Raw genomic sequence first — 22,985 nt, forward strand, 5'->3', positions numbered from 1 at the left:
GGTGTGGCCTGTGTGGCGCTGACCACCGGATTCAATTTAAGGGGACAGCAAAAAGCGTAATGAAAATTACTAGTATTTTATCACAGTTATTTAAAAATCCGAGCTACTACCCTGCCCCTTTCCTGTCTCGGGTCACCTCTTTCAAATCGCAGCCCTGGTTCCAATAAAATGTTATTTACAAAAACGGGTGGCATGCTGCTGGGCGAGAGTTTGCCAGTGTTCCCTTCACCAGCGTCTGCTGCAGCTGCTAAGTCGCTTCAGTCGTGTCCGACTCTGTGCGACCCCATAGACGGCAGCCCACCAGCTTCCCCCGTCCCTGGGATTCTCCAGGCAAGAACACTGGAGTGAGTTGCCATTTCCTTCTCCAATGCATGAAAGTGAAAAGTGAAAGTGAAGTCGCTCAGTCGTGTCCGACTCTTAGCGACCCCATGGACTGCAGCCTACCAGGCTCCTCCATCCATGGGATTTTCCAGGCAAGAGTACTGGAGTGGGGTGCCATTGTCTTCTCACCAGCGTCTAGGATCTGTCAAAAGAAGAGAGGACTCAGTTGCCTACAGAGGTGAAAGTCCTAAAATCCAGCTGGGTGTATGAAGAACTGTTGCCTGCCCTAGATTCCCTGCTCCAGGTAAGGGCTACCAGATCTTAAGGAGCTGCAGGAAATTGGGGTTTTGTGATCAGTAGCTCGATCAATATTTTTAACTATTGAGAATACATTTAAAAAATTGTGTTATTCTATTTATTTATTTGGCTGAGCTGGGTCTTGATTGTGGTGTGTGGGCTTCTCGTTGAGGTGGCTTTTCTTGTTGCAGACACAGGCTCTAGGTGCACTGGCTTCGGTAGTTGTGACTCTAGGGCTCCAGAGAGTGGGCTCAGTAGTTGTCCTCATGGGCTCAGTTGCTTTTTGGCATCTGGAATCTTCCTGAACCAGGGATCAAACCCCTGTCCCCTGCATTGGCAGGCAAATTCTTATTCACTGTACATGCCACCAGGGAAATCCTGGGAATACATTTGCAAGCCAAACTAACCCTACATTTAAGTTAGATTCAGCCTATAGGAAGCCAGGCTGTATTGACTCACCTACTCGGTCTTGACCCGTTTTTGCTGTTTTCTTCTAAAAGCTTCTGGAGTATTCCTTCCTCCCCTCCCCTCCTCTATGCTGTGTCCCTCGTTCTTGTACCCATCACAGTGCATTTAGTATTTGACTTAATGTGCCACTCCAATAAATTGTAAGTTGCTCCATGACTCTACCTTCTTATAGGGACCATTCCAGAACTTTGAACATAATATTCAATTTTTTTTAAGTTCCAGTAAACCAACAGAATGGAAAATATGATACTGCAGCTGAATGACAAGCTGCAGACAATGAACAATTTAGTAGGCGGCAGGCTGCCTTTGTTTTTCTCCACTGACAGTTCTATCCCCAAGATTATCAAGGACCTTCTGGGTGCTAAATCTCTGGGACACTTCAGTCCTATCCTTGCTTGACCATTTTGTAGCCATTTGATAATGTTGAACACTCATCTTCATTTTGAAACTCTTAGATCTCATGACACCCTACTCTCTTCTGTTCTGTTAATACTTCTGGAAATTCCTTTTACATCTCTTATATCGCCTCTCTGTGTGTTTTCAAACCTACAGAAACATTGAAACAGAAGTACAAACACAGGTACACACATCACCTAGATTCACCAATTGTAAATATTTTGCCACATTTACTATATACATCCATCCATATAGAACTTTTTTTTTTTTTTTCAGAATAGTTTGAAAATCAATTGCAAACATCTTGACATTTAACCCAGAAATACTCCAGCATGTATCTCCCCAGAGAAGGACATTCCCCTCCGTAACCGTGTGTCATGGATTCAGTTCTCCAGTTCTGAGGTGGAGATTGACCTGCAGGTTTATCGAGTGCTCCTAGGGTCTACACCTATACAAGGAAAGGGGTTTCCAATGCACTTTTCAGAGGGACCTCCAGCAATCCCATAGGGAGCTCTAACTCGGGATTGACCCTTCACCTCTGTCCTGAGTTGGAACAAAGGGGCTGGACCTTTATATTCCCATTTTAGCAAATCATTACCTGAGGAGAGCATACGATATGAGACAATTCCAGGGAACACGGAAGCCTTCAGTCCTTCAGGGGAGTGGGCAGTGCATTAAGATAGCCTATACTGTATTAGTCCCTTCTGGCTGCTGTAACTCAGACTGGGTTATTTATCAACATTTATTTCTCACAGTTCTGGAGGCTGGAAATCTGAGATCAGTATTGTCTGGTGAGGGAGGGCCCTCTCCTGGGGCACAGAATTTTCAGGTTGTATCCTCACAAGGTGGGAGGAGCCGGGGAGCTCTGTTGAATCTCTTTTATTACAGCATTAATCTCATTAATGAGGGCTACCCTCTCCTGACCTTCCCAAAGTCCCCACCTTATAACACCATCACATTGGGCATCAGTTATTGTAAAATATTGGCTGCATTCTCTGTGCTTTGTATTACATCTTTGTGTTTTATTTCATACTGGCAGTTTGTCCCCCTGAATCCCTTTCCCCTATTTTGCCCCAACCCCTGAGCTTCCCGGGTGGCTCAGTGATAAAGAACCCACCTGCCGATAAAGGAGACACAGATTCAATCCCTGGGTTGGGATTGAATTTCCTTCCTGGAGAAGGAAATGGCAACCCACTTCTGTATTCTTGCCTAGGAAATGCCATGGACAGAGGAGCCTGGCAGGCTACTGTCCGAGCGATGGCAGAGTTGGACACAACTGAGCAACTGAGTGTGCACATACACCAACTTCTTTAAGTCTTTAAGTGTACCACTGACTTCTGCCTCCCCCGACCCCCAGTGGAAGTGAAAGTTCAGTCATGTCCGACTCTTAGCAACCCCATGGACTGTATAGTCCATGGAATTCTCCAGGCCAGAATACTGGAGTGGGTAGCCTTTCCCTTCTCCAGGGGATCTTCCCAACCCAGGGATCAAACCCAGGTCTCCCACATTCCAGCTTGATTCTTTTACCAGCTGAACCACAAGGGAAGCCCGAGAATACTGGAGTGAGTAGCCTACCCCTTCTCCAGCAGATTTTCTCAACCCAGGAATCAAACTGAAGTCTCCTGCATTGCAGGCAGATTCTTTACCAACTGAGCTATCAGGGAAGCCGTTAAGTCAGTTTAACCAGTCTGAAAAATTTGTCCTCTGCCTTCCCACTGCCATAGTTCTTACCCAGAAGCCAGGGAACCAGCGTGGGGGTTGTACGAACCCGCACGTTCGGGATCCACCTCGTGCCTGGGGCTGTGTGTTCCATCTACCACTCCCAAAGCAGTCTTTGTGGTGGCCGAGGGGCTGAGCCAGCTCCCAAGTCCTGTCCTAGCATCCGCTCCCTCAAACCCTTCCCGTGAGCAGGGTCCCAAGTCAGACCCGCCCCCAAGGTGTGTTCTGAGACAGATCTCAGAAGCAGGGTCTGAGATGGAGACTAGCGAAGAGGTGCTCTTGAGATCACTCCCTGGATGAAGGGAAGGAGTCCAGCTGGGGAGGGAGATGCTGAGCTGCAGCCCATCCTCAGGAAAGACCTCAGCAAACCCCACAGAGAGCTTTAGAACTGTCCTGAGCTCAGGCAAGGGGGCACGGCTTTACTCCCACGGTGATCAGGCCATGGGTGTGGGCTGCCCAGGAGTGGAGCCATGACCGTGGGCAAGGTGGTCTCCAGCTGAGGCAGTTCCAAGGAACTTTGTCAGCTGAGGGTTGTGTGCTGCCAGAATCCTCGGAAGCTAAGAGAATACTTCCTTCAGTCCAGCTGAAGGGGGGATCCTTGAAGTGTATCTCAACTTCCATTACCCCACCATCCAAACTATCACATACAGCAAACACAAGATTGATACAGTCACCTGACCCAATGTGAAGTAGCATTCTTAAATTTTACCATTGTTCCCAAATGTCTTTTATAGCTTTTTTTTTTTTTTTTTTAAATCTCTGACCTATTCAAGACTCATTCATTGCACTTAGTTTTTTTTTTTTTTTTGGTCGTGCCAAGCGCCTTACAGGTTAGTCAGTCCCAAGCAGGGATCAAACCCAGTTCCAAGGCAGTGAAAGCCACTGGAGTCCTAACCACTGGCCCACCAGCAAATTCATTTTCCTTTCTTGGTAAGGCCAATCCCACCAGTTGTTTGTCTTTTGCTTGTTGGTTTTTTGTTTGGTCTTTCATGACGTTTACTTTTTTGCAAAGTCCAGGACAGTTATCTTAATAGGATGTCCAGTCTTTTGTCTAACACAAGGATCTTCCTCACTGCCCTTTGATACCCATCCCAGCCTTCCTGTTGCTCCGCTGTCTCTAATCTCTGACAACCACTAGTCTATTCTCCACTTCTAAAGTTTTGTCATATAAAAAAATGCTACATACATGGAATCAGAGAGTGTATAACCTTTCAGAATTCCCACCATAATTCCCTGGACATTCATCTAAGTTACTGTAAACTGAGCTTTTTCAACTCATTTTTTTAAAAGTGGGTTTTGTCTGATTTGTGGATGTTTAAAAAAATACAACTATATTCAAATTTTATTTGTATTGCAAATGTCTTCCCTCAGTATTTCGATAATTTTAATAAATTCTGATTGTCAAGACTTTTTAAAAATATATATATATATATTTTTTTTTTTTGCCATGGGACATATGGGATCTTATTTCTCCAACCAGGTATGGAACCCTGGTCCCCTGCAGTGAAACCATGTAGGTCTTAACCTCTGGATTGCCAGACAAGTCCTCCTCATTGGGGGATTTTTTTACCTGGTGCCTCAGATGGTAAAGAATCTGCCTGCAATGAAGGAGACCTGGGTTCAATTCCTAGGTTGGGAAGATCCCCTGGAAAAGGGAATGGCAACCCACTCCAGTATTCTTGCCTGGAGAATTCCATGGACAGAGGAGCCTGGCAGGCTATAGTCCATGGGGTTGCAGAGAGTTGGACACGACTGAGTGACAAACACTTTCACTATACCCAAAAGGCTTACATTTTTATTATGTCTTTGCACCAGACTGTAAGCTCCTATAGAGGAGCATAATTATCGTATCTTCAGAATTTAAGAGTGCTAACACACAGAAGTGGAGAAGGCAATGGCACCCCACTCCAGTACTTTTGCCTAGAAAATCCCATGGACAGAGGAGCCTGGTAGGCTGCAGTCCATGGGGTCACTAGAGTCGGACACGACTGAGCGACTTCACTTTCACGCATTGGAGAAGGAAATGGCAACTCACTTCGTGTTCTTGCCTGGAGAATCCCAGGGACGGGATGCCTGGTTGGCTGCCGTCTATGGGGTCACACAGAGTCGGACACAACTGAAGCGATGCAGCAGCAGCAACACATAGAAGATCAGTAAACATGATGATAACTTAAGTGTATTGGGTAACATTTAAACAGCTACAGCACTCATCCCACGTCAGATTCTAAGTATTTTGCAAATACTGATTCATGTAGTCCTCATAACAACCCTATAAAGTAAGTCCTATTTTAATCATTTTATAGATGATAAAACTGAAAGATTAACTCACCCAAGGTCACACAGCTGGTAAGGGCTGAACTAGGATTCTAACCCAATTTGCCCCAAAGTTTATGCTCCATGTTAAGAGCTTATGGAAAAACCCAAATGAACTTTTTTGGCCAACCCAATACACAGTCTGAGTCACTGATCAATTAAGTACACAGAAGTATTCATCCACATGTGCAGAGACTTGCCCAAAGATGCTTATTAACAATCATCGTGGCAACATTTCAGAGCAACGCAGGTAGAGACCTAAGTTTTCAGAGGAAAACAAGTGTCACAAAAACTCAGAAATCAAAATGGCTCTTAAATCATTTCAGGGAAGCCAGAAAATGACACTGAGATTCTGTTCAGTTTACCTTCCTCTGGCAACCTTCTTCTTAATGGTTTTAAAAGAGTAATATAAAGTGTTGATGATAGGCTTTATATATATTTTTTATAGTTATGTAGTCTTTTGTAATTCCTGTATTACTTTTGCAATAAAAAAACCCCTAAAAAAGTTAAATGTTAGTCACTCAGTCATGTCTGACTCTTTGCAACCCCATGGACTATAGCCCTAAATCCTCTTAAATAGGAAAAAAAAATCCCAACATTTTGGCAGGGCCAGCTCGTTCTGTAGAATAGCTCAGGTGCCCAAAGTTAATGGCTATCTAAATGTGAATGTGAAGTGAATATCCTACTGAAATGGTTCTCAGTCCTTGGAAAAGATTTAAACGTTTATTTAGAGTCAGTATGTCCCTGGAATTCTCCACCCTCTATACAGTAGTGAATGACTCGGACATGGCACTGTTGCCTTGCACTGGTGGTCTTCTGAGGGTGACAGGCAGGGAGGCCTGGGTTGGGGTTGTGGCTGGCACCTCTTCCTTCCACTCTGTGACCCCTCAGAAGCCAGGCTTTCCATGGCTGTTAAGAAACCAAAAAATCGCAAGAGCCTCTTCAATTAGCTTCTTACTAAGAAATTTTAATACAAGTATGTTAATATTTTGAAGTGTTGTAAGATCTCAGTTTGAAAATGGTTGTTCTTATATAATAATAGTAAAACAAAAAAAGCAGTGATTTTATGTTGAGTCATTTATTGTAAGATAATTTACAAATATCTTGCTGTCTTTAGTAATCTGAACAATGGACCAATAAATTCTTCTGACAAGGACAGCAGTAAGCTAAAAACAAAATCAGCTTGCTGAATTCTTCTTTACCTGAAAAATAAAAGTATACAACAAATAAAAAACAATTTTTTTTCTTGGAAATTAAATATATCAAGAGATAATATGTATCTAAAGTGGGACTTGAACTGACTCTACATAATAAGCTGTTACTCTATACACTAATGGTTCTCAAGTTTTGGTCTAGGGACTTTTTCATGGGGTCTGTGAGGGCAAAACTAATTTCTATAACAATGCTGCTTGCCTGTTTTATTCTCATTCTCAAGAGTACATGGTGGAGTTTTCCAGAACCTACATGACCTGCAATGTCAGAACAGAATGAATAGAGAAGTGGAGAGGACTGGGCTATCTTTTGCGAAGTCAGACTTCAAGGGGTTCTGAGACCAGGAAGTCTGAGAACCACTGTTCTTCACCAGCCTGTTTTTAGTACTGCAAAGGAATGCTGATTTTTTATCCTTGTAGTTTAATATATTTAAGAAGGAAAAAAAAAGACCCCTAGCATCAGCCCTGTGCTCCCACAATCTGACTGCTGCCCTAATGGCCGGCCAGTCTCATCTCCCAAGAAATCAGTTTCCCTGTTGCTGAATTAGTTTGAATTCTCTCTGACTGGGTTTGTTTTCTGATGGGATGGGGGAAGGTGTGAAATATTACCACTTTACCTCTTGTCTGAGGATGAAACTTGATTTTCATTAGTCCCTGGGTTATTATATTAGAAGGAAAACACAAACAGAAAACAAGCAGGTCAGGAAGCAATCCATGCTGGTTAATCATGTACAATTTCCAACTAGAAAAGCCCATTTCCTCATTCACTACCTTGAGTATATCACATAAATACTTACCAAAAGAGTTCCTTGAAACAGAGTCACTAATTGTTAGGAAACATTACAGACCTGAATCTGGTTAAAGTAATAAAACCATGTTCATGCAAGTAGGCAGGGCTATGAAAGCATACTTTAAACCACAACTTTGTTATAAGTAGTATATAATTTTTTTTTTTTTTTTAAGCTAGCAACTAACATTTGGCACCTCAAGTATGGTTTACTCATGCCTTTTATTACCAAATAGCGAAATGTGTTTGTATTAAATACTAGCCTTTAAGCAGAAGAGCTGATAGGTTACAGAGCATGCAAGTTCATTTCATATAAATAATCCATCATGAGGATTATTAAGGTTTGCATAGCTAACCTTTAATAAAGGATTTAGCCTGCCTTTCTAGAAACTGAAAACTGAATAGTCAATTTCCAGTTATTTGAACTGTTATTAAAAGTCTCATTCTTCATGTCCCAATCTCCTTCTCATTTCTCTGCATTTGCTACTTTCAGTCAGGTCCCCATATTCCTAATCAAGAGCTGGGTCCTCCACTCTGCAGAGGCTGTAGCCTCCATTTATTCTGAGCATCCATTCCTCTTTCCCCTGGCTCTCTGCATCTCACAGCTCCCAGACCTTCAGAGTGCAGTTCTTTCCCCCAGGCCTCGGCACACTCGCCACCAGAGAAGCAGTAGAATGTACAGCAAGAAGGACACGAATAATACACCTGCTTAACCCCATCCTAGCTCGCATGTCATAGAAAACAACTGTGTTGCAGGGAGAGCATCTTAACTGTCTCTGTCAAGCTGGCAAGTGGCAGGACCACTCATCACTGCCTGGATGCTGATGCTAACAGAGCAGGAGTGACCAGGAGGACAGATGGTTCAAATGCAGGCTTGAAAGCAAAATAAGAGAAGGAAGGCTGTTTAGGACAGCAGAGCTGATGGAGCCAACCAACACTGACAGAATGGTCTCAACCAATTTGTGTGTGTCTCTGGAATCCTGCCCATTTCCATCCTCCAGAGACAAAAAGGACCAACTTCTGTGTCACCTTAGCGATGAACCTTTCCCCGAGTCTTAAACCTGGACCCACGTACTCATATATTCAGCAAAGTGTTATTTCTGTCTCTTCTAAAATTCCAGTTCTTAATACACTCATGGCTCACCATTCATTCACTCCACAAATATTTACTAAGGAAGTGCATGCCAGGTGATGAAGCTACAAAAGTGAATGAGACATGGCCCCTCTCAAGCCACGGGACACAGACAACCTAAGGGCAGTTCCTAATAAAATGGTGTAAGTGCTGTGATGGAGGGAAACACGGGAAATAGCCCCATTCACACCACAAAGGAGGGTTTTCTGGGGGAAAGGAGTCCCCCAGCTCCGTTATGAAGGACAAACAGAAGTCAGTCAGGTGGAGGATTAAGGGTGCAGGGGAAAAAAAGAATGACATTTCAGGAAAAAGCATGTGCCACTTAAAAAATATATTTCCTAATTTGGGAGAGAAATGACAAAGATGCGTTCAGAGGGCATAAAGGGGAGAAAGTCAAGGGATATTTAGAAGAAGGTAAGATTTAGAGAACGTGGTGACCAACTAGCAGGAGGTGAGAATGAGTCAAAGATTACTTAACACACATTTTATCTTTCGGCACAATTGTCTACATTTTCTTATCCTATTAGGATGTAAACGCCTTGGGACAAAGGATCCCACCCTTTAGCACTATATGAGGCATGCAATGGGTGTTCAACGTAATCATTTTTTATAGATTTCCCATTACTGCAACCCTGGTTACAAACATTAACATCTAGCTAAACAACCAAGACATTTTCTTGAGGAAAGCTGTATTTTAAGAACTATCGAAGGACAGTACTGATACAGAAAACTTACTTAAAAACTTCCTGACCCTACCACCATTCAATAATTTACAGATTAAAAAAAAAACAAACCGAAAACCAGTAACTCATAAACTAAGCCTGAATGTTTCAGCTGAAACAATCAAAAATACTCTAGAGATCTCATTTTCATCAAATCTTTATATTCTAAGAGTAAGCAAACAAGATTAAGCAATAGATCATTTTTTTGCTGTAACAGACCAAAAAATGCGAGGGGAGAAGGGGACATAAATGAGCCAAGGATAAACGAGCAGGCACTACGAGACAAGAATGCTGAAGGCAACGCTCAGTTACTTACAGAGCCGCAGCACCAGAGATGATTTCTATCAGCTCCTTGGTGATGACAGCTTGGCGGGTGCGATTGAATGTCAGAGTCAATTTGTCAATCATTTCAGCTACAAACAAAACAGAAGATCAGACAACAAGATCTAAAACCAGAAAAGAATACCTTGCTTACTAACTCATTCATGAAATGTAAGTTGTTTAATTCAAAAATAAGATTCTGTCTCTTTTCAGGTAGTAGAACTGGCCTCTTGAAAAATGTTATGGAGATATTTTTTTTTGTATCTTCCAAGAATTAAAGTACTTGCACACTTACTTCCTACCAAGTAAGACGTTACTTCCTTTAAGGAGAAGAATATAACTTTTCTATCCTCACAGGATCAGTGGCAGAGCCCAGGACCAGACCCCAGCTCTCCTGCTCCTCTTCCAGAATTGCTAACACCCTTTGATATGAGCGAGGGCCTCCATGCAGCCTCAGCAAAGGGAAGCCCTTGTGCCGAGCGCTTACAAGCATTCTTGCTGGCGTTGTCCATGGCCGTCATCCTGGCGCTCTGTTCACTCGTGGTAGATTCCTTCAGGGAGTAGTAGATGATGTTGGCCAGGCTGTATTCCTGGTAGTTCCGCAGCACATCAGCATCAATGTCATCGTAGATACTCATGCTCTCTGTTGAAATGCAAAGACTGATTTAATCAAGAAGCTTCCTGGTGCAAAAATCCTTTATAATCACAGAGAAGTCAATGTGAGACTGGTTAAAAGACACAGTTCTAAAAGCTTCATCATCTATTTTCATACTATAGATTATAGCAGATTTTCAGTAAAACATGATGTGTAAACAAAGCACTTGGTATTCTACTTGAAATGCTTAACTTCATAAAACTCAAAAGGCTGACATTTAAAGTAACAGCCCTACATTTCAGGGGTATAAAGCCTCTGGACAGCATCTAGCAGAGTGCCCTGGACTAAGCCAGCACAGTCCGGGACCGTGTTTTTCAATAGAGAAATTAAGGAGAGAAATGAGACTTGTATACTGTGATATAAAAATCCCAACTCAACCATGTGGTTATTGGAGAAATTTGACAGTGTCAAGACAATGAGGGAGGGAAAGTTTTTCTGAAAATATGAGTCAGAGAGTTAGAGGCTGCTCTGCATTTCAGCAATTAGGCAGCATAAATTTAGCAGCGCATTCAAAAAGTCTTCATTAGGGTAAAATGAGACAGGGCTGCATTTCATTGACTTAAGATGCAGAGGATCATGTAACTCCTATTTTATATACCATGAAGAAATAAAGTAACACAGCCAATTAAAAATGATGTGTTACTGACTGGTAGAAGCACCTCAATTTTAGAGACATTAAAAAGTGTACCTCTTAGAATAGAAGAAATATAATATATAGGAGAGGAAAATGAAATTGGTTCCTGAGTATTATTTCCAGAATGCTTCACTGAGCAATGATGACTTTCATATATAATGTTGGCCCCCAATGGATATTTATTTATACAATGAATGTTTTATGGTTTCATGGAAGCTCCTAATAGATGGTGATAGAAACAACTCAACATTTTTGTTACTGCTGAAAAAAAAGCCACCCTGACAAATACTGTTTTCCTCAATCTGCAAATCTCTCGTTTCATAGGAAAAATACTTGTCATACAAAATATACTTACCAGCACTTGAAATGGTATCAAGGGAAAAGATGGGCTTTTCTTCTGTCTTGTAGGAGATGACAGACCTAGAAATGGCAAAAACTAATGTAAATTCCAAGATTATAATTTCACACTATTAAGGAGACATTTACTCAACTGAAAAAAATCTGAACATAAAAAAGCTTGGATTCCAACATTTTTCTTGCCTGAATCGGTTAAAGATGATAGACCCTTCATCAAATTCGTATCCAGAATTTAACAGCTCAAGGGCAATGACTGACGCATCCCCAAAGGTAGGGGGCCTCCTCCCCACTTCTTTGAATGTCACCAGAAACTGGTCAGAATGAGTCCTATGAGAAAACGAAGAGATCATCTGTAACAGCTGAGTGGAATACTTCTGCGCAGGGAACAAGGCAAAAATACTCTATGAATCAAGTGTATTTTGAGTGGAGAACGTGGTGTTCACTGAATTATAAGGTACCCCCTACGTTATTATGATCACCCATCCTTCAGAGCCTGCCCAGAACTGAGGACTCACAATCAGCTTTTCTCGCCTTATCTCTCTCTCTGCCTTTACTCCTCTCCTGCCAATTCTAATTAACTGTTATTCATTTCTGGCATTTCCAGGCCATGACAACTCCTCAGAGTCCTCATTACAAAAAAAAAAAAAAAAAAAGCCCTTAGCTTCTGACACTCCTATTGTATTCCATTTATGGTTTGGAAGAAGGAGAAGCAAATGACAAGTAAAAAACAAGGGAAATCTACACAGTCTAAGATATCCTGGAACAAAACTTGAAACAAAACAAAGCTTCTCCGTGTGTATAAAATGGCAACCAAAAAGACACCTTGCTTAAATCAACTATCAAAGAAAATGCCCTTTACTCACGCCTGCAGCCTTCTACATAAACAATATGTATTTATATTACCTGTGAAGTATACTCCTGATTTTATCACCAACTCCAATAATCTTAACTTCTTTCCCAGCTGCTGCAAGGTTGGCTGCCTCGCTTTTCATCTGTTTAGCAACCGAGGAGTGAATAGCACCACAGAGCCCTCGGTCCGAGGACACACCGATGATGAGGTGCTTCTTTTTGTCTTCAGGAGTCTTAATATCAGCCTTTTCATACAGAGCTTCAAAAAAAAAAAAAAAAAAAAAAAAGGTGTAATTACACTAAATACAGCAATAACCCCTAATTCACAAAATGATGCCTTTACTTATCAAGTATTTTTGCACTTATTTCATTTACAAAGAGGTTGAAAACCATAAAGGTCTAAATCTCTGTTAAGAGGTCTCTAGACACAAAGTTATCTAAGTACTGACTAAAAGAAATCACTAGTACAATCACAGAGCTTGAAAAGAGGCCAGACTTAGAGAAGCGACAACTTGTCTAAACTTACCAAATTTTTAAATAATTAAAATCTTCAGAGTACAACCAAGAAAGCAGGGAGTATTTACTGAACTGTTCATATATCTGCACAGCGAGCTTTTATGAAAACTATTGACATTAAAATAATGGATGCCATTTTACTTTGGGTGTTACTTTTACAGCCTCACTTGGTTGGTCTGATCTTCGAAGAAGCAGAAGCCAAGAGGGATTCAAATAGGGTTCAATACACATGGATTTTACTGGGAAAATGCCTGAGAGAAGACACAGGAAGGAGGTCAGAAGAGCCATCACACTGCGATGCCTGTCTGACCAGTGGGAAGAAAGGTGAGGAGGCAGCTTCCTGGCCTGCAGAGCAGTCGAGGGAAAGCTCAGCAAGGCTGCCAGGGAGCCCCAGGTCTCCACAGAACATGCAGCCTGAGCACCCCATCTGTCAGGAGGGGCTCGTGGGAAGCATGTCTCAGGTGCAAACACAGGATGGTTTCAGCAGCTGTCTCTCTAGTTGGAAACTGCATCCTCATGGCTGCCACATGCCCCCACTTCAACGAAATTCCTATTACCCTTCTTCAGCTAGAGCAGGACTCTCAAATTTCAATACCTGAGAATCCTCCATAAAAGGTGGAGAAAGGTACATACTCAACTCTAAAGTTCAGGGAAGTGAAGAGAATATTCCTTTTGAGTTTCTTTTTATCTTTTATATTGTATAGCATAAAAAATAAAACTCCTATTTAAAGTTCTTAAATATTTTAAAGATTAGCCATTTAATATCCAGCAGTTAATATTTTTTCATTTTGAAGGACTTAGAAGTTGACTAGCAGCCTTGACTTGAATTTTTAATGACTCAATCAAAAAATGGGCCAAAGAACTAAATAGACATTTCTCCAAAGAAGACATACAGATGGCTAACAAACACATGAAAAGACGCTCAACATCACTCATTATCAGAGAAATGCAAATCAAAACCACTATGAGGTACCATTTCACGCCAGTCAGAATGGCTGCGATCCCAAAGTCTACAAGCAATAAATGCTGGAGAGGGTGTGGAGAAAAAGGAACCCTCTTACACTGTTGGTGGGAATGCAAACTAGTACAGCCACTATGGAGAACAGTGTGGAGATTCCTTAAAAAACTGGAAATAGAACTGCCTTATGATCCAGCAATCCCACTGCTGGGCATACACACTGAGGAAACCAGAAGGGAAAGAGACACATGTACCCCAATGTTCATCACAGCACTGTTTATAATAGCCAGGACATGGAAGCAACCTAGATGTCCATCAGCAGATGAATGGATAAGAAAGCTGTGGTACATATACACAATGGAGTATTACTCAGCCATTAAAAAGAATACATTTGAATCAGTTCTAATGAGGTGGATGAAACTGGAGCCTATTATACAGAGTGAAGTAAGCCAGAAAGAAAAACACCAATACAGTATACTAACGCATATATATGGAATTTAGAAGGATGGTAACAATAACCCTGTATACGAGACAGCAAAAGAGACACTGATGTATAGAACAGTCTTATGGACTCTGTGGGAGAGGGAGAGCGTGGGAAGATTTGGGAGGATGGCATTGAAACATGTATAATATCATGTATGAAACGAGTCGCCAGTCCGGTTCAATGCACGATACTGGATGCTTGGGACTGGTGCACTGAACGACCCAGAGGGATGGTATGGGGAGGGAGGAGGAAGGGGGGTTCAGGATGGGGAACACATGTATACCTGTGGCAGATTCATTTTGATATTTGGCAAAACCAATACAATGTTGTAAAGTTTAAAAATAAAATAAAATTTAAAAAAAAAGATTTTTTAATATTATACCACAAATATTCTAATCAGATATGCAAGTCAATTTCTTCATTAAGCCCAGCAGAGAACAGGACTCATAAGAGCAAACAGCTGGTGTTGTTAAAGATGGCTAAAACCTAACGGAACAAGTCTCTCCTATACTGCTAAGTGAAACTAAATACAGTATTTTTATTTTTAAAAAAGTCTTTATTGATTTTGTTACAATATTGTTTCTGTCCAATGTTTTGGTTTCTTGGCCATGAGGCACGTGGGATCTAAGCTCCCTGACCAGGGACTGAACGTGCACCCCTTGCACAGAAGATGAAGTCTTAACCACCGGACTGCCAGGGAGGTCCCAGTATGGCATTTTCAAAGCAATGAGTCATTTCAACTGAAGCATGGAACGCTATCATTTTCTCATACAAAACTTTCGGTAGCAGTATGAATGCATGCTCAAGAAATATGAACACAAGAAAACTCCTGCAGAAAGTTAATTTCTAACAGATTAATACAGATAATACAGATATATCTTTTTTCCTCCTTTACAGCTGCTCTTTCAACACTCTGTCCATATACTCAGTCATAGCCATGACTGTTGAGTCAAATTCCACTGCAGGGTACCCCCATCCCAACCTGCAGTCCTAAAAGATCACATCACATTGTAACAGGATAAAATCAAGCATCTGAGTCCAATGCACTAAACCCCATGTTCTTTTGATGGCATATTTAATAATCTAGGAACAATCTTTCAGAATACTTTAAAAGGGAGGTGAACACATACAGTGATGAACAGAGACAGGCTCGGATGCCAAGTCACGCAGGTAAAGTCACGACTGTACTGGACTTGGGTTTTCTCCTCTGCAAAGCTGGGGCTCCAACAGTGCCCGCCTGCACAGGGCTGCCATGACCGCGAGTGCCTGTAAGTGCTCAGGACCTCGATCTCTAGCTTAAAAGGTCTTTGTAATCTGACTGCACGCCCCTCTTACCCAAGGACCCCACTCCATACACTCGGGCCGGTTTTAGCTCTCTCTCAGCTCGGGCGTATTTCGCTGCTGCTACCATTTTCATAGACTTGGTAATCTTCTGGATGTTTTTGATTGATTTTAGTCGCCTGGTAACTGAAAAACAGAAGTGCTGTGTTAAGATAAAGGAATTATGATTCCATTTGTGAATTTATGGGAATATTTTCCTAAACTGCAAGGTAGAATAACTAGCAGTTAGACCAAACTAGGCTTCATATTACAGTTAACAGTAGAGTACCAGTAAGTCAGACCTTGCGCTATCTGGACAAGCAAAAACGGCAATATAACAGTAAATTATGCATGTAAAACATTAAATGGCGTTGAAAGTGGCTTTCAACCAAAAACAAGCCCCATAACATCTCACACGCCACACAGAGTACAGTTTTCCTAATCATCATCGTTCCACAGACAACAGAAGCACAGCCACCATGTGTTACCTCACAGCGGCTTTTCCAATGCCACAGACACACGACACACATTCACTGTCCATTTTAACCAAGTGCGTAAATGCGCTAACGCAGCACACTTTCAGAAGTATTTGTATTGGGCAAAATTTAGTTTTTCTTAATCCGCATATTGAGATAAAGTACTTACTATCTTTCAAAGTTGCCATATTTCGAACTTGGATCCTGAAAATAAAGATGGCAAAAAATGTTTTTTAGTTTTTTGGGAAAAAGCTCCAGAAACTTCCAAAGTTAATATATGGACTTAAAGAGTGGCCCATAAAGAAACAATCTATCAAATAGTAAGACTCTGAATATATATGGATATATATAAACCCCTAATACGGATATCAAGCCCTGTTTGAAAGGTCTGTTTCTAGTTGCCCTAACATAAAGCTTCCACTGAGGTCACATGGCATTCACACAGGCTCTATTTCCGACTCCATGTCTTAGCCTATATTGTTTCCATGACAGACAAGTCCTTCCCCTTGTCAGGCTATCCAGTTATTCTTAAACTCAAGGTCAGCCACTTCTAAAAACGATTGCTCAGTTCCCAGGCAAGCTCCTAACTTCCTCATTTCACCAATAAATAACGTAACACTTTAGGATCAATCATACATTCTAACATAACCACATGTGTCAAAGTAGAATTTAAAAACCAATTCTTAACTGTTCCAACTCAATCCAGTGAGCTTTTATGGAGCAGATACTCTGCTCCAGGACTTGGTCTCTGACCACAATAAGCATACTGCTGCTGCTGCTAAGTCACTTCAGTCGTGTCCGACTCTGTGTGACCCCAGAGACGGCAGCCCACCAGGCTCCCCTGTCCCTGGGATTCTCCAGGCAAGAACACTGGAGTGGGCTGCCATTTCCTTCTCCAATGCATGAAAGTGAAAAGTGAAAGTGAAGTTGCTCACTTACCGACTCTTAGCGACCCCATGGACTGCAGCCTACCAGGCTCCTCCGTCCATGGGATTTTCCAGGCAAGAGTACTGGAGTGGGGTGCCATTGCCTTCTCCCAATAAGCATTCTATTATCTCATAAACAAGATTCATGCAAACTTAAGATTTACATAAATTTTACATTAAATATTTTTCTAGTCTTTAAAGTGCGAACACATAAAAGTCAAAAATAGTAACAGTTAAAGATAAATATGAGAGGTTCTTCCCCTTATTGGTGAAGACAACATGTTATCGAACATACATCATCTTTCAGCTCTTAAATCCATCAAGCACCTGTTGGCCTGGAAAGCGCCAAGGAAGAACTGAGGAATCTATACATCTTGCCTCACAGAGTCGGACACAACTGAAGCAACTTAGCAGCAGCATACATTGTACATAAAGGAGGGCCTTAGGGCATTCCAAGGAACTGTATGCAATTTTGAAGCTGGAGACACGGCCTGTGTTAGTAAGTTTAAATATTATTTTATAGGTAGCGGGGAAATGATGAAACTTTAGTTGTTCAGTAAAGTACCTCAGATGGCAAGGAAAAGCACAGAATGATACTGAATCTTGATGACACAGAGGCCACAGGGGCAGCTGCTTGCAGTTTCCAGACAAGAGAAGGCAAGCACCTGGACTGAGAGGCTGGCAAAGCAATGGGAGCCTAGATCTGTGACCAAGCGGACCCAAAGGTTTCTAACTTAATGACCTGAGTGGACAGTGTTGTCATTTAACCAAGACAGAAAAGCTAGGTAGGGGGGGATTCTCACTTGTGATAATGAGTTTTGAATGCAATATTGTACTATGGGACCAGGTGGAAATGTGATCCGGGTCTGTGGAAAATATGAGGTATTTTGAGATTAGAGACAGATTTGTAACTATCAACAGACATGATGGTTGATGCAAAAAAAAAAAATTAAAATAGAAAAACAAAATAAAAAGAGCTGATCTGAGCTCTCTTTAGGGAGAGGTTGCTCTACTGAATATAGTTTTTGCAAATGAGAAGATAAAGGAAGTTCTGAATCAGCTGTGTGTCCCAGAAAATTGTCTCATGTCCTGAGAAATCGTCGGGAGATTATCCAAGAAACCGGAAGCTTACCCAGTACAATGGAGGGCAAATTGCACAGATAGTGGACTGCCATGATCTCCTATGATCACATGGTAGTGTGAGAAAAACCGAAGGAGCCCGTAGGGGATGGGGTCTGCGAGATTCACTGCAGACAGCTTGGAAGAATTTTAAAGAGCGTATAATGCTGAGGAACATTTCATGCAAAGATGGGCTCGATAAAGGACAGAAATGGTATGGACCTAACAGAAGCAGAAGATATTAAGAAGAGGTGGCAAGAATACACAGAAGAACTGTACAAAAAAGATCTTCACGACCCAGATAATCACGATGGTGTGATCACTGACCTAGAGCCAGACATCCTGGAATGTGAAGTCAAGTGGGCCTTAGAAAGCATCACTATGAACAAAGCTAGTGGAGGTGATAGAATTCCAGTGGAGCTATTCCAAATCCTGAAAGATGATGCTGTGAAAGTGCTGCACTCAATATGCCAGCAAATTTGGAAAACTCAGCAGTGGCCACAGGACTGGAAAAGGTCAGTTTTCATTCCGACCCCAAAGAAAGGCAATGCCAAAGAATGCTCAAACTACCGCACAATTGCACTCATCTCACATGCTAGTAAAGTAATGCTCAAAATTCTCCAAGCCAGGCTTCAACAATATGTGAACCATGAACTTCCTGATGTGCAAGCTGGTTTTAGAAAAGGCAGAGGAACCAGAGATCAAATTGCCAACATCCGCTGGATCATCGAAAAAGCAAGAGAGTTCCAGAAAAACATCTATTTCTGCTTTATTGACTATGCCAAAGCCTTTGACTGTGTGGATCACAATAAACTGTGGAAAATTCTGAAAGAGATGGGAATACCAGACCACCTGATCTGCCTCTTGAGAAATCTGTATGCAGGTCAGGAAGGAACAGTTAGAACTGGACATGGAACAACAGACTGGTTCCAAATAGGAAAAGGAGTTCGTCAAGGCTGCATATTGTCACCCTGTTTATTTAACTTATATGCAGAGTACATCATGAGAAACGCTGGACTGGAAGAAACACAAGCTGGAATCAAGATTGCCGGGAGAAATATCAATAACCTCAGATATGCAGATGACACCACCCTTATGGCAAAAAGTGAAGAGGAACTTAAAAGCCTCTTGATGAAAGTGAAAGTGGAGAGTGAAAAAGTTGGCTTAAAGCTCAACATTCAAAAAACGAAGATCATGGCATCTGGTCCCGTCACTTCATGGGAAATAGATGGGGAAACAGTGTCAGACTTTATTTTTCTGGGCTCCAAAATCACTGCAGATGGTGACTGAAGCCATGAAATTAGAAGACGCTTATTCCTTGGAAGCAAAGTTATGACCAACCTAGACAGCATATTCAAAAGCAGAGACATTACTTTGCCGACAAAGGTTCGTCTAGTCAAGGCTATGGTTTTTCCTGTGGTCATGTATGGATGTGAGAGTTGGACTGTGAAGAAGGCTGAGCGCCAAAGAACTGATGCTTTTGAACTGTGGTGTTGGAGAAGACTCTTGAGAGTCCCTTGGACTGCAAGGAGATCCAACCAGTCCATTCTGAAGATCAGCCCTGGGATTTCTTTGGAAGGAATGATGCTAAAGCTGAAACTCCAGTACTTTGGCCACCTCAGGCAAAGAGTTGACTCATTGGAAAAGATTCTGATGCTGGGAGGGATTGGGGGCAGGAGGAGAAGGGGACGACAGAGGATGAGATGGCTGGATGGCATCACTGACTCGATGTACGTGAGTCTCAGTGAACTCTGGGAGTTGGTGATAGACAGGGAGGCCTGGTGTGCTGCGATTCATGTTGTCGCAAAGAGTCAGACACGACTGAGCAACTGATCTGATCTGATCTGATCTGATGAACATAAAAATTAAGGAAGAAGCAGCATCCACTAATTCCTGAGGAAAAGAAAATTATGAAGTATCTGCAATCTGAATACTGAATGCCGGGGTGGAAGTCCAACCCTGGCTCTCCACCAAGTGACTTCCAGAACTTTACTACCATCCACGATCCATCCTCATTAGGCTTCTACCTTCTCACATTAGTTTATATAGATAAAACATGTATGTACAAATTCATTTTCATTTTTCAGTGGATACATCTGGGTCCCCACAAGCATTTCTCCCCCTACCCTCACTTCTTTACAAACACTCATTTAATCCTCACACCAATCCAATTAATGGGTCACTACATTACCCCCATCTAACAGATGAGGAAATGATAGAGACACTGAGTAAGCTGCACAAGGCCACACAGCGAGGCAGTCAGGATTCAAACCTGAGGGTAGTCAAGATTGCAACACGGGCAGTTTGGCACCACTCCATCTGGCATACTACACACTGCTGCCTCATGCTTTTTACATTTAAAAGTAAGTATCTGCTATCTCAGTTTCAGATGAAGGCCTGCCTTCTCTCCTCTGAAACGCCTTCTCCCTTCCTTTTCAACATCTACATTTCCACTTATGGCCATTGGTTTCCTAATATAAAATAGTTCCATCTTAGAGAAGGTGGAACACTGAGAAATAGAAATTTATTTTCCCTCTGACACAGAAAAATCAAAAACTCCCTCCCCAACCAAATTTCTTATTTCCATTCTCTTAAATGAGCTTTTAAAAAAAGGTTTAATTTTCAAAAATTTAGTTGTTATTTTACTGACACCCTAAACAATGAAAATAATTTTAACCTACCATTCAGTTAATATTAGTATGCTTACGTCTCTGGAACAATGACAAACTACACGTTAACCAAAACAGAACCAAGGACATGCCTCTTCCTGGTTCTATAAAGGCAAAGGTGTACTTCCTTTTCAGATTAATTCTGTGGAGTATGAAACATTAAGACGGCTTTAATTGCTGAATTCAAAAGGCGATTACAGTGACTAGGAAGTGGCAGGAGCAAAACAGACACCAGGCACGCAGAATGATGGAATATGTCCATCCAAAAAAAGGAAGAGGACAGCGTCTGTTCTCCAAGGTGGAACGCTGATGTCTGATGAATATTCACAACCTACCAATTTGATGAAGGTCAGGACTTCCACATGTATTTGCTCACTGGGGTTCCAGTTTAAGCTCCCTGCCCCCCACAGTAGTTATCTTAGACAGAAGTGAAGTCCATTCAGTTGCAACCGATTCTTTGCGACCCCACGGACCTACCACGCTCCTCCGTCCATGGGATTTTCCAGGCAAGGGTCCTGGAGTGGGTTGCCATTGCCTTCTCCATCGCAGACAGAGAGCACGCTCAAATGATCCTTTACTAAAGGATCCTCAAATGATCTTACAGGTTTTTAAAAAGTGATTTTGTACAGTTAAAGGTAAAATATTTTGTACTCATTTCAGAAACTGTCCATTTTTAAAAGATCAACTTGGCTGACTTAAAGTTCTAAAAATATTTACAGGTTACATTCATGCACAGCAAGATGGGAAAAAAGGAAGGAAGGAGAACTGACATTTGCAGACCACTGCTGCATGTCAGACACACTGTCCTACAAACTTCATCAGGACCATGTCTGTCTGTTCTTCACACCTCAGCACTTTGCCCAGTATCAACTTGGTGCTGGGCAAGCACCCAACAAATGTGTGCCGAGTGATGAAGAAATAGGGCAACCTATGAGTGAGACTCCAACTAAGCTGACTCCTTCATCCCCATGAATACTCTTTTCAACATTAGGGGAAAGAAAATTTGACTTCCACGGCAAACCCACTAACATCTGTGTGTAGGTTTTTCACATCAAATTTAGTTTCTTCATTACCCTGAAAATCTTTTATCAGTTATCTGCTTAATGAAAACATACCTATTTTAATTAATGCATTAGAGCCCCTTCTCATAAATTAGGATACACACATCTAGTGCTGTGGCTTCTTAGAATTCTCCTATACTGTAAAACCAAGTAATTGCTAAAACACCCAGTCGACAGCTAACAATCCCCTTAGCAGCCTATCTGCAATCCTTCGAGACTGCCTAGCTTCAAAACATTTCATCCTATTACAGAGCACCACCACAAACCAACATTTATCTGCCTACTGCCAGGCCTTCCAACATGCCTTTTTTTGGGGATGGAGGAGAAACCAATGTTTATTAAAATCCCTAAAACTTGCATAGCAATGAACAGATGACGCTCTACAAGTCTATCTCCTCCTCCTCGGGACCTTATGATGACGTCATGACCTTGCAGGGCTACTGTTTCTGCACAACGGTTTCGAGATAGTTAAGGTATCTTTCCCTTCCTCGCCTTAATATTTTTAAGGTCCCTTTTGCAGCCCACGAGGGCACTTATTTCATTCACCAGTGCCCAGCAAGGCGCCTGCTGCAGAAGCGGTGCTCAACACAGGCTGGGAGTCACTGCCCTCTGCACCGCAGGGTTTCAAACGGCGTCAAGGACAAAAGCACTCCTTAACCTTCCGTTGGACCTTCCCTGGGGCCCTCCAAAGGCCTCCCCGAGGCCCGTCGCCTGGCGAGCAGCAGAGGCTTCCGAGGCGTCTCATTAGTCGCTGAGGAGATCCAAGGCCGCTCTGCAATTGACGGGGCCCAAGGTCCACTACCGAAGTCCCTGAGGACCACTCCGCTCGGCCCTCACCCCACCCCCGCCCGTCTCAGGAGACGAGGCGCGATCTCGCCGTCTCCGCTGCCCTCGCTCGCCCTTCTGTTCCGAGCGCCTCTTGCAGCCGGCCTCCGCGAGACCGGGGCCTGGCCAGCCCCGAGACCCCGGTTCAATCCCAGTTGCCTCCCCACTTGCTTCCCCTACCCGAGCTCTCCCATCCCTCGCAACCCTCTCATCCTCGCTGCGACCTGCCATTACCATTGTGGCTGCACGGTCCACGCCGAGAGGCCAGCGACGCCCGCCCGAGAGAACATGGTGACGCCGGCCCTGCTGAAGGTCGGTCAGACAGGCCTCACCGCGCGTACGCGGAAGCTGCGTTACGCGCCCCGCCCACCCCGCTGTCTCCCTGAGCCTCGCTTCTTCCTGCCGGACTGAAGGAAGCCTCGCGAGCGTCCCGCGCCCAGCTTCCCGAG

The 22,985-nt window shown here is 42.6% G+C and overlaps 1 protein-coding gene across 3 annotated transcripts; it reads right to left on the reverse strand.

The window, feature by feature from the left end:
- Positions 1-6,573: 6,573 nt before the first annotated feature.
- On the reverse strand, positions 6,574-22,894 carry ATP5F1C (ATP synthase F1 subunit gamma). Of its 3 annotated transcripts, XM_005895496.3 has the most exons (10): positions 22,771-22,894; positions 16,106-16,140; positions 15,476-15,607; positions 12,237-12,441; positions 11,517-11,660; positions 11,332-11,396; positions 10,175-10,330; positions 9,683-9,779; positions 7,343-7,379; positions 6,574-6,716 (listed from the first exon to the last, which is right to left on the reverse strand). In XM_005895496.3, exons 1-9 carry the CDS (start codon positions 22,824-22,826, stop codon positions 7,373-7,375), a joined length of 897 nt encoding a protein of 298 aa, XP_005895558.1. In that variant the 5' UTR covers positions 22,827-22,894; the 3' UTR covers positions 6,574-6,716; positions 7,343-7,372. The 3 variants fall into 3 exon arrangements, with proteins under 3 accessions (XP_005895558.1, XP_005895559.1, XP_070237006.1); XM_005895497.3 differs by lacking the exon at positions 7,343-7,379; XM_070380905.1 differs by lacking the exons at positions 6,574-6,716; positions 7,343-7,379 and having other exon boundaries at positions 9,679-9,779.
- Positions 22,895-22,985: the final 91 nt, after the last annotated feature.

The sequence above is a fragment of the Bos mutus genome, chromosome 13, assembly GCF_027580195.1.
Source record: "Bos mutus isolate GX-2022 chromosome 13, NWIPB_WYAK_1.1, whole genome shotgun sequence".
NCBI lineage: Eukaryota > Metazoa > Chordata > Mammalia > Artiodactyla > Bovidae > Bos > Bos mutus.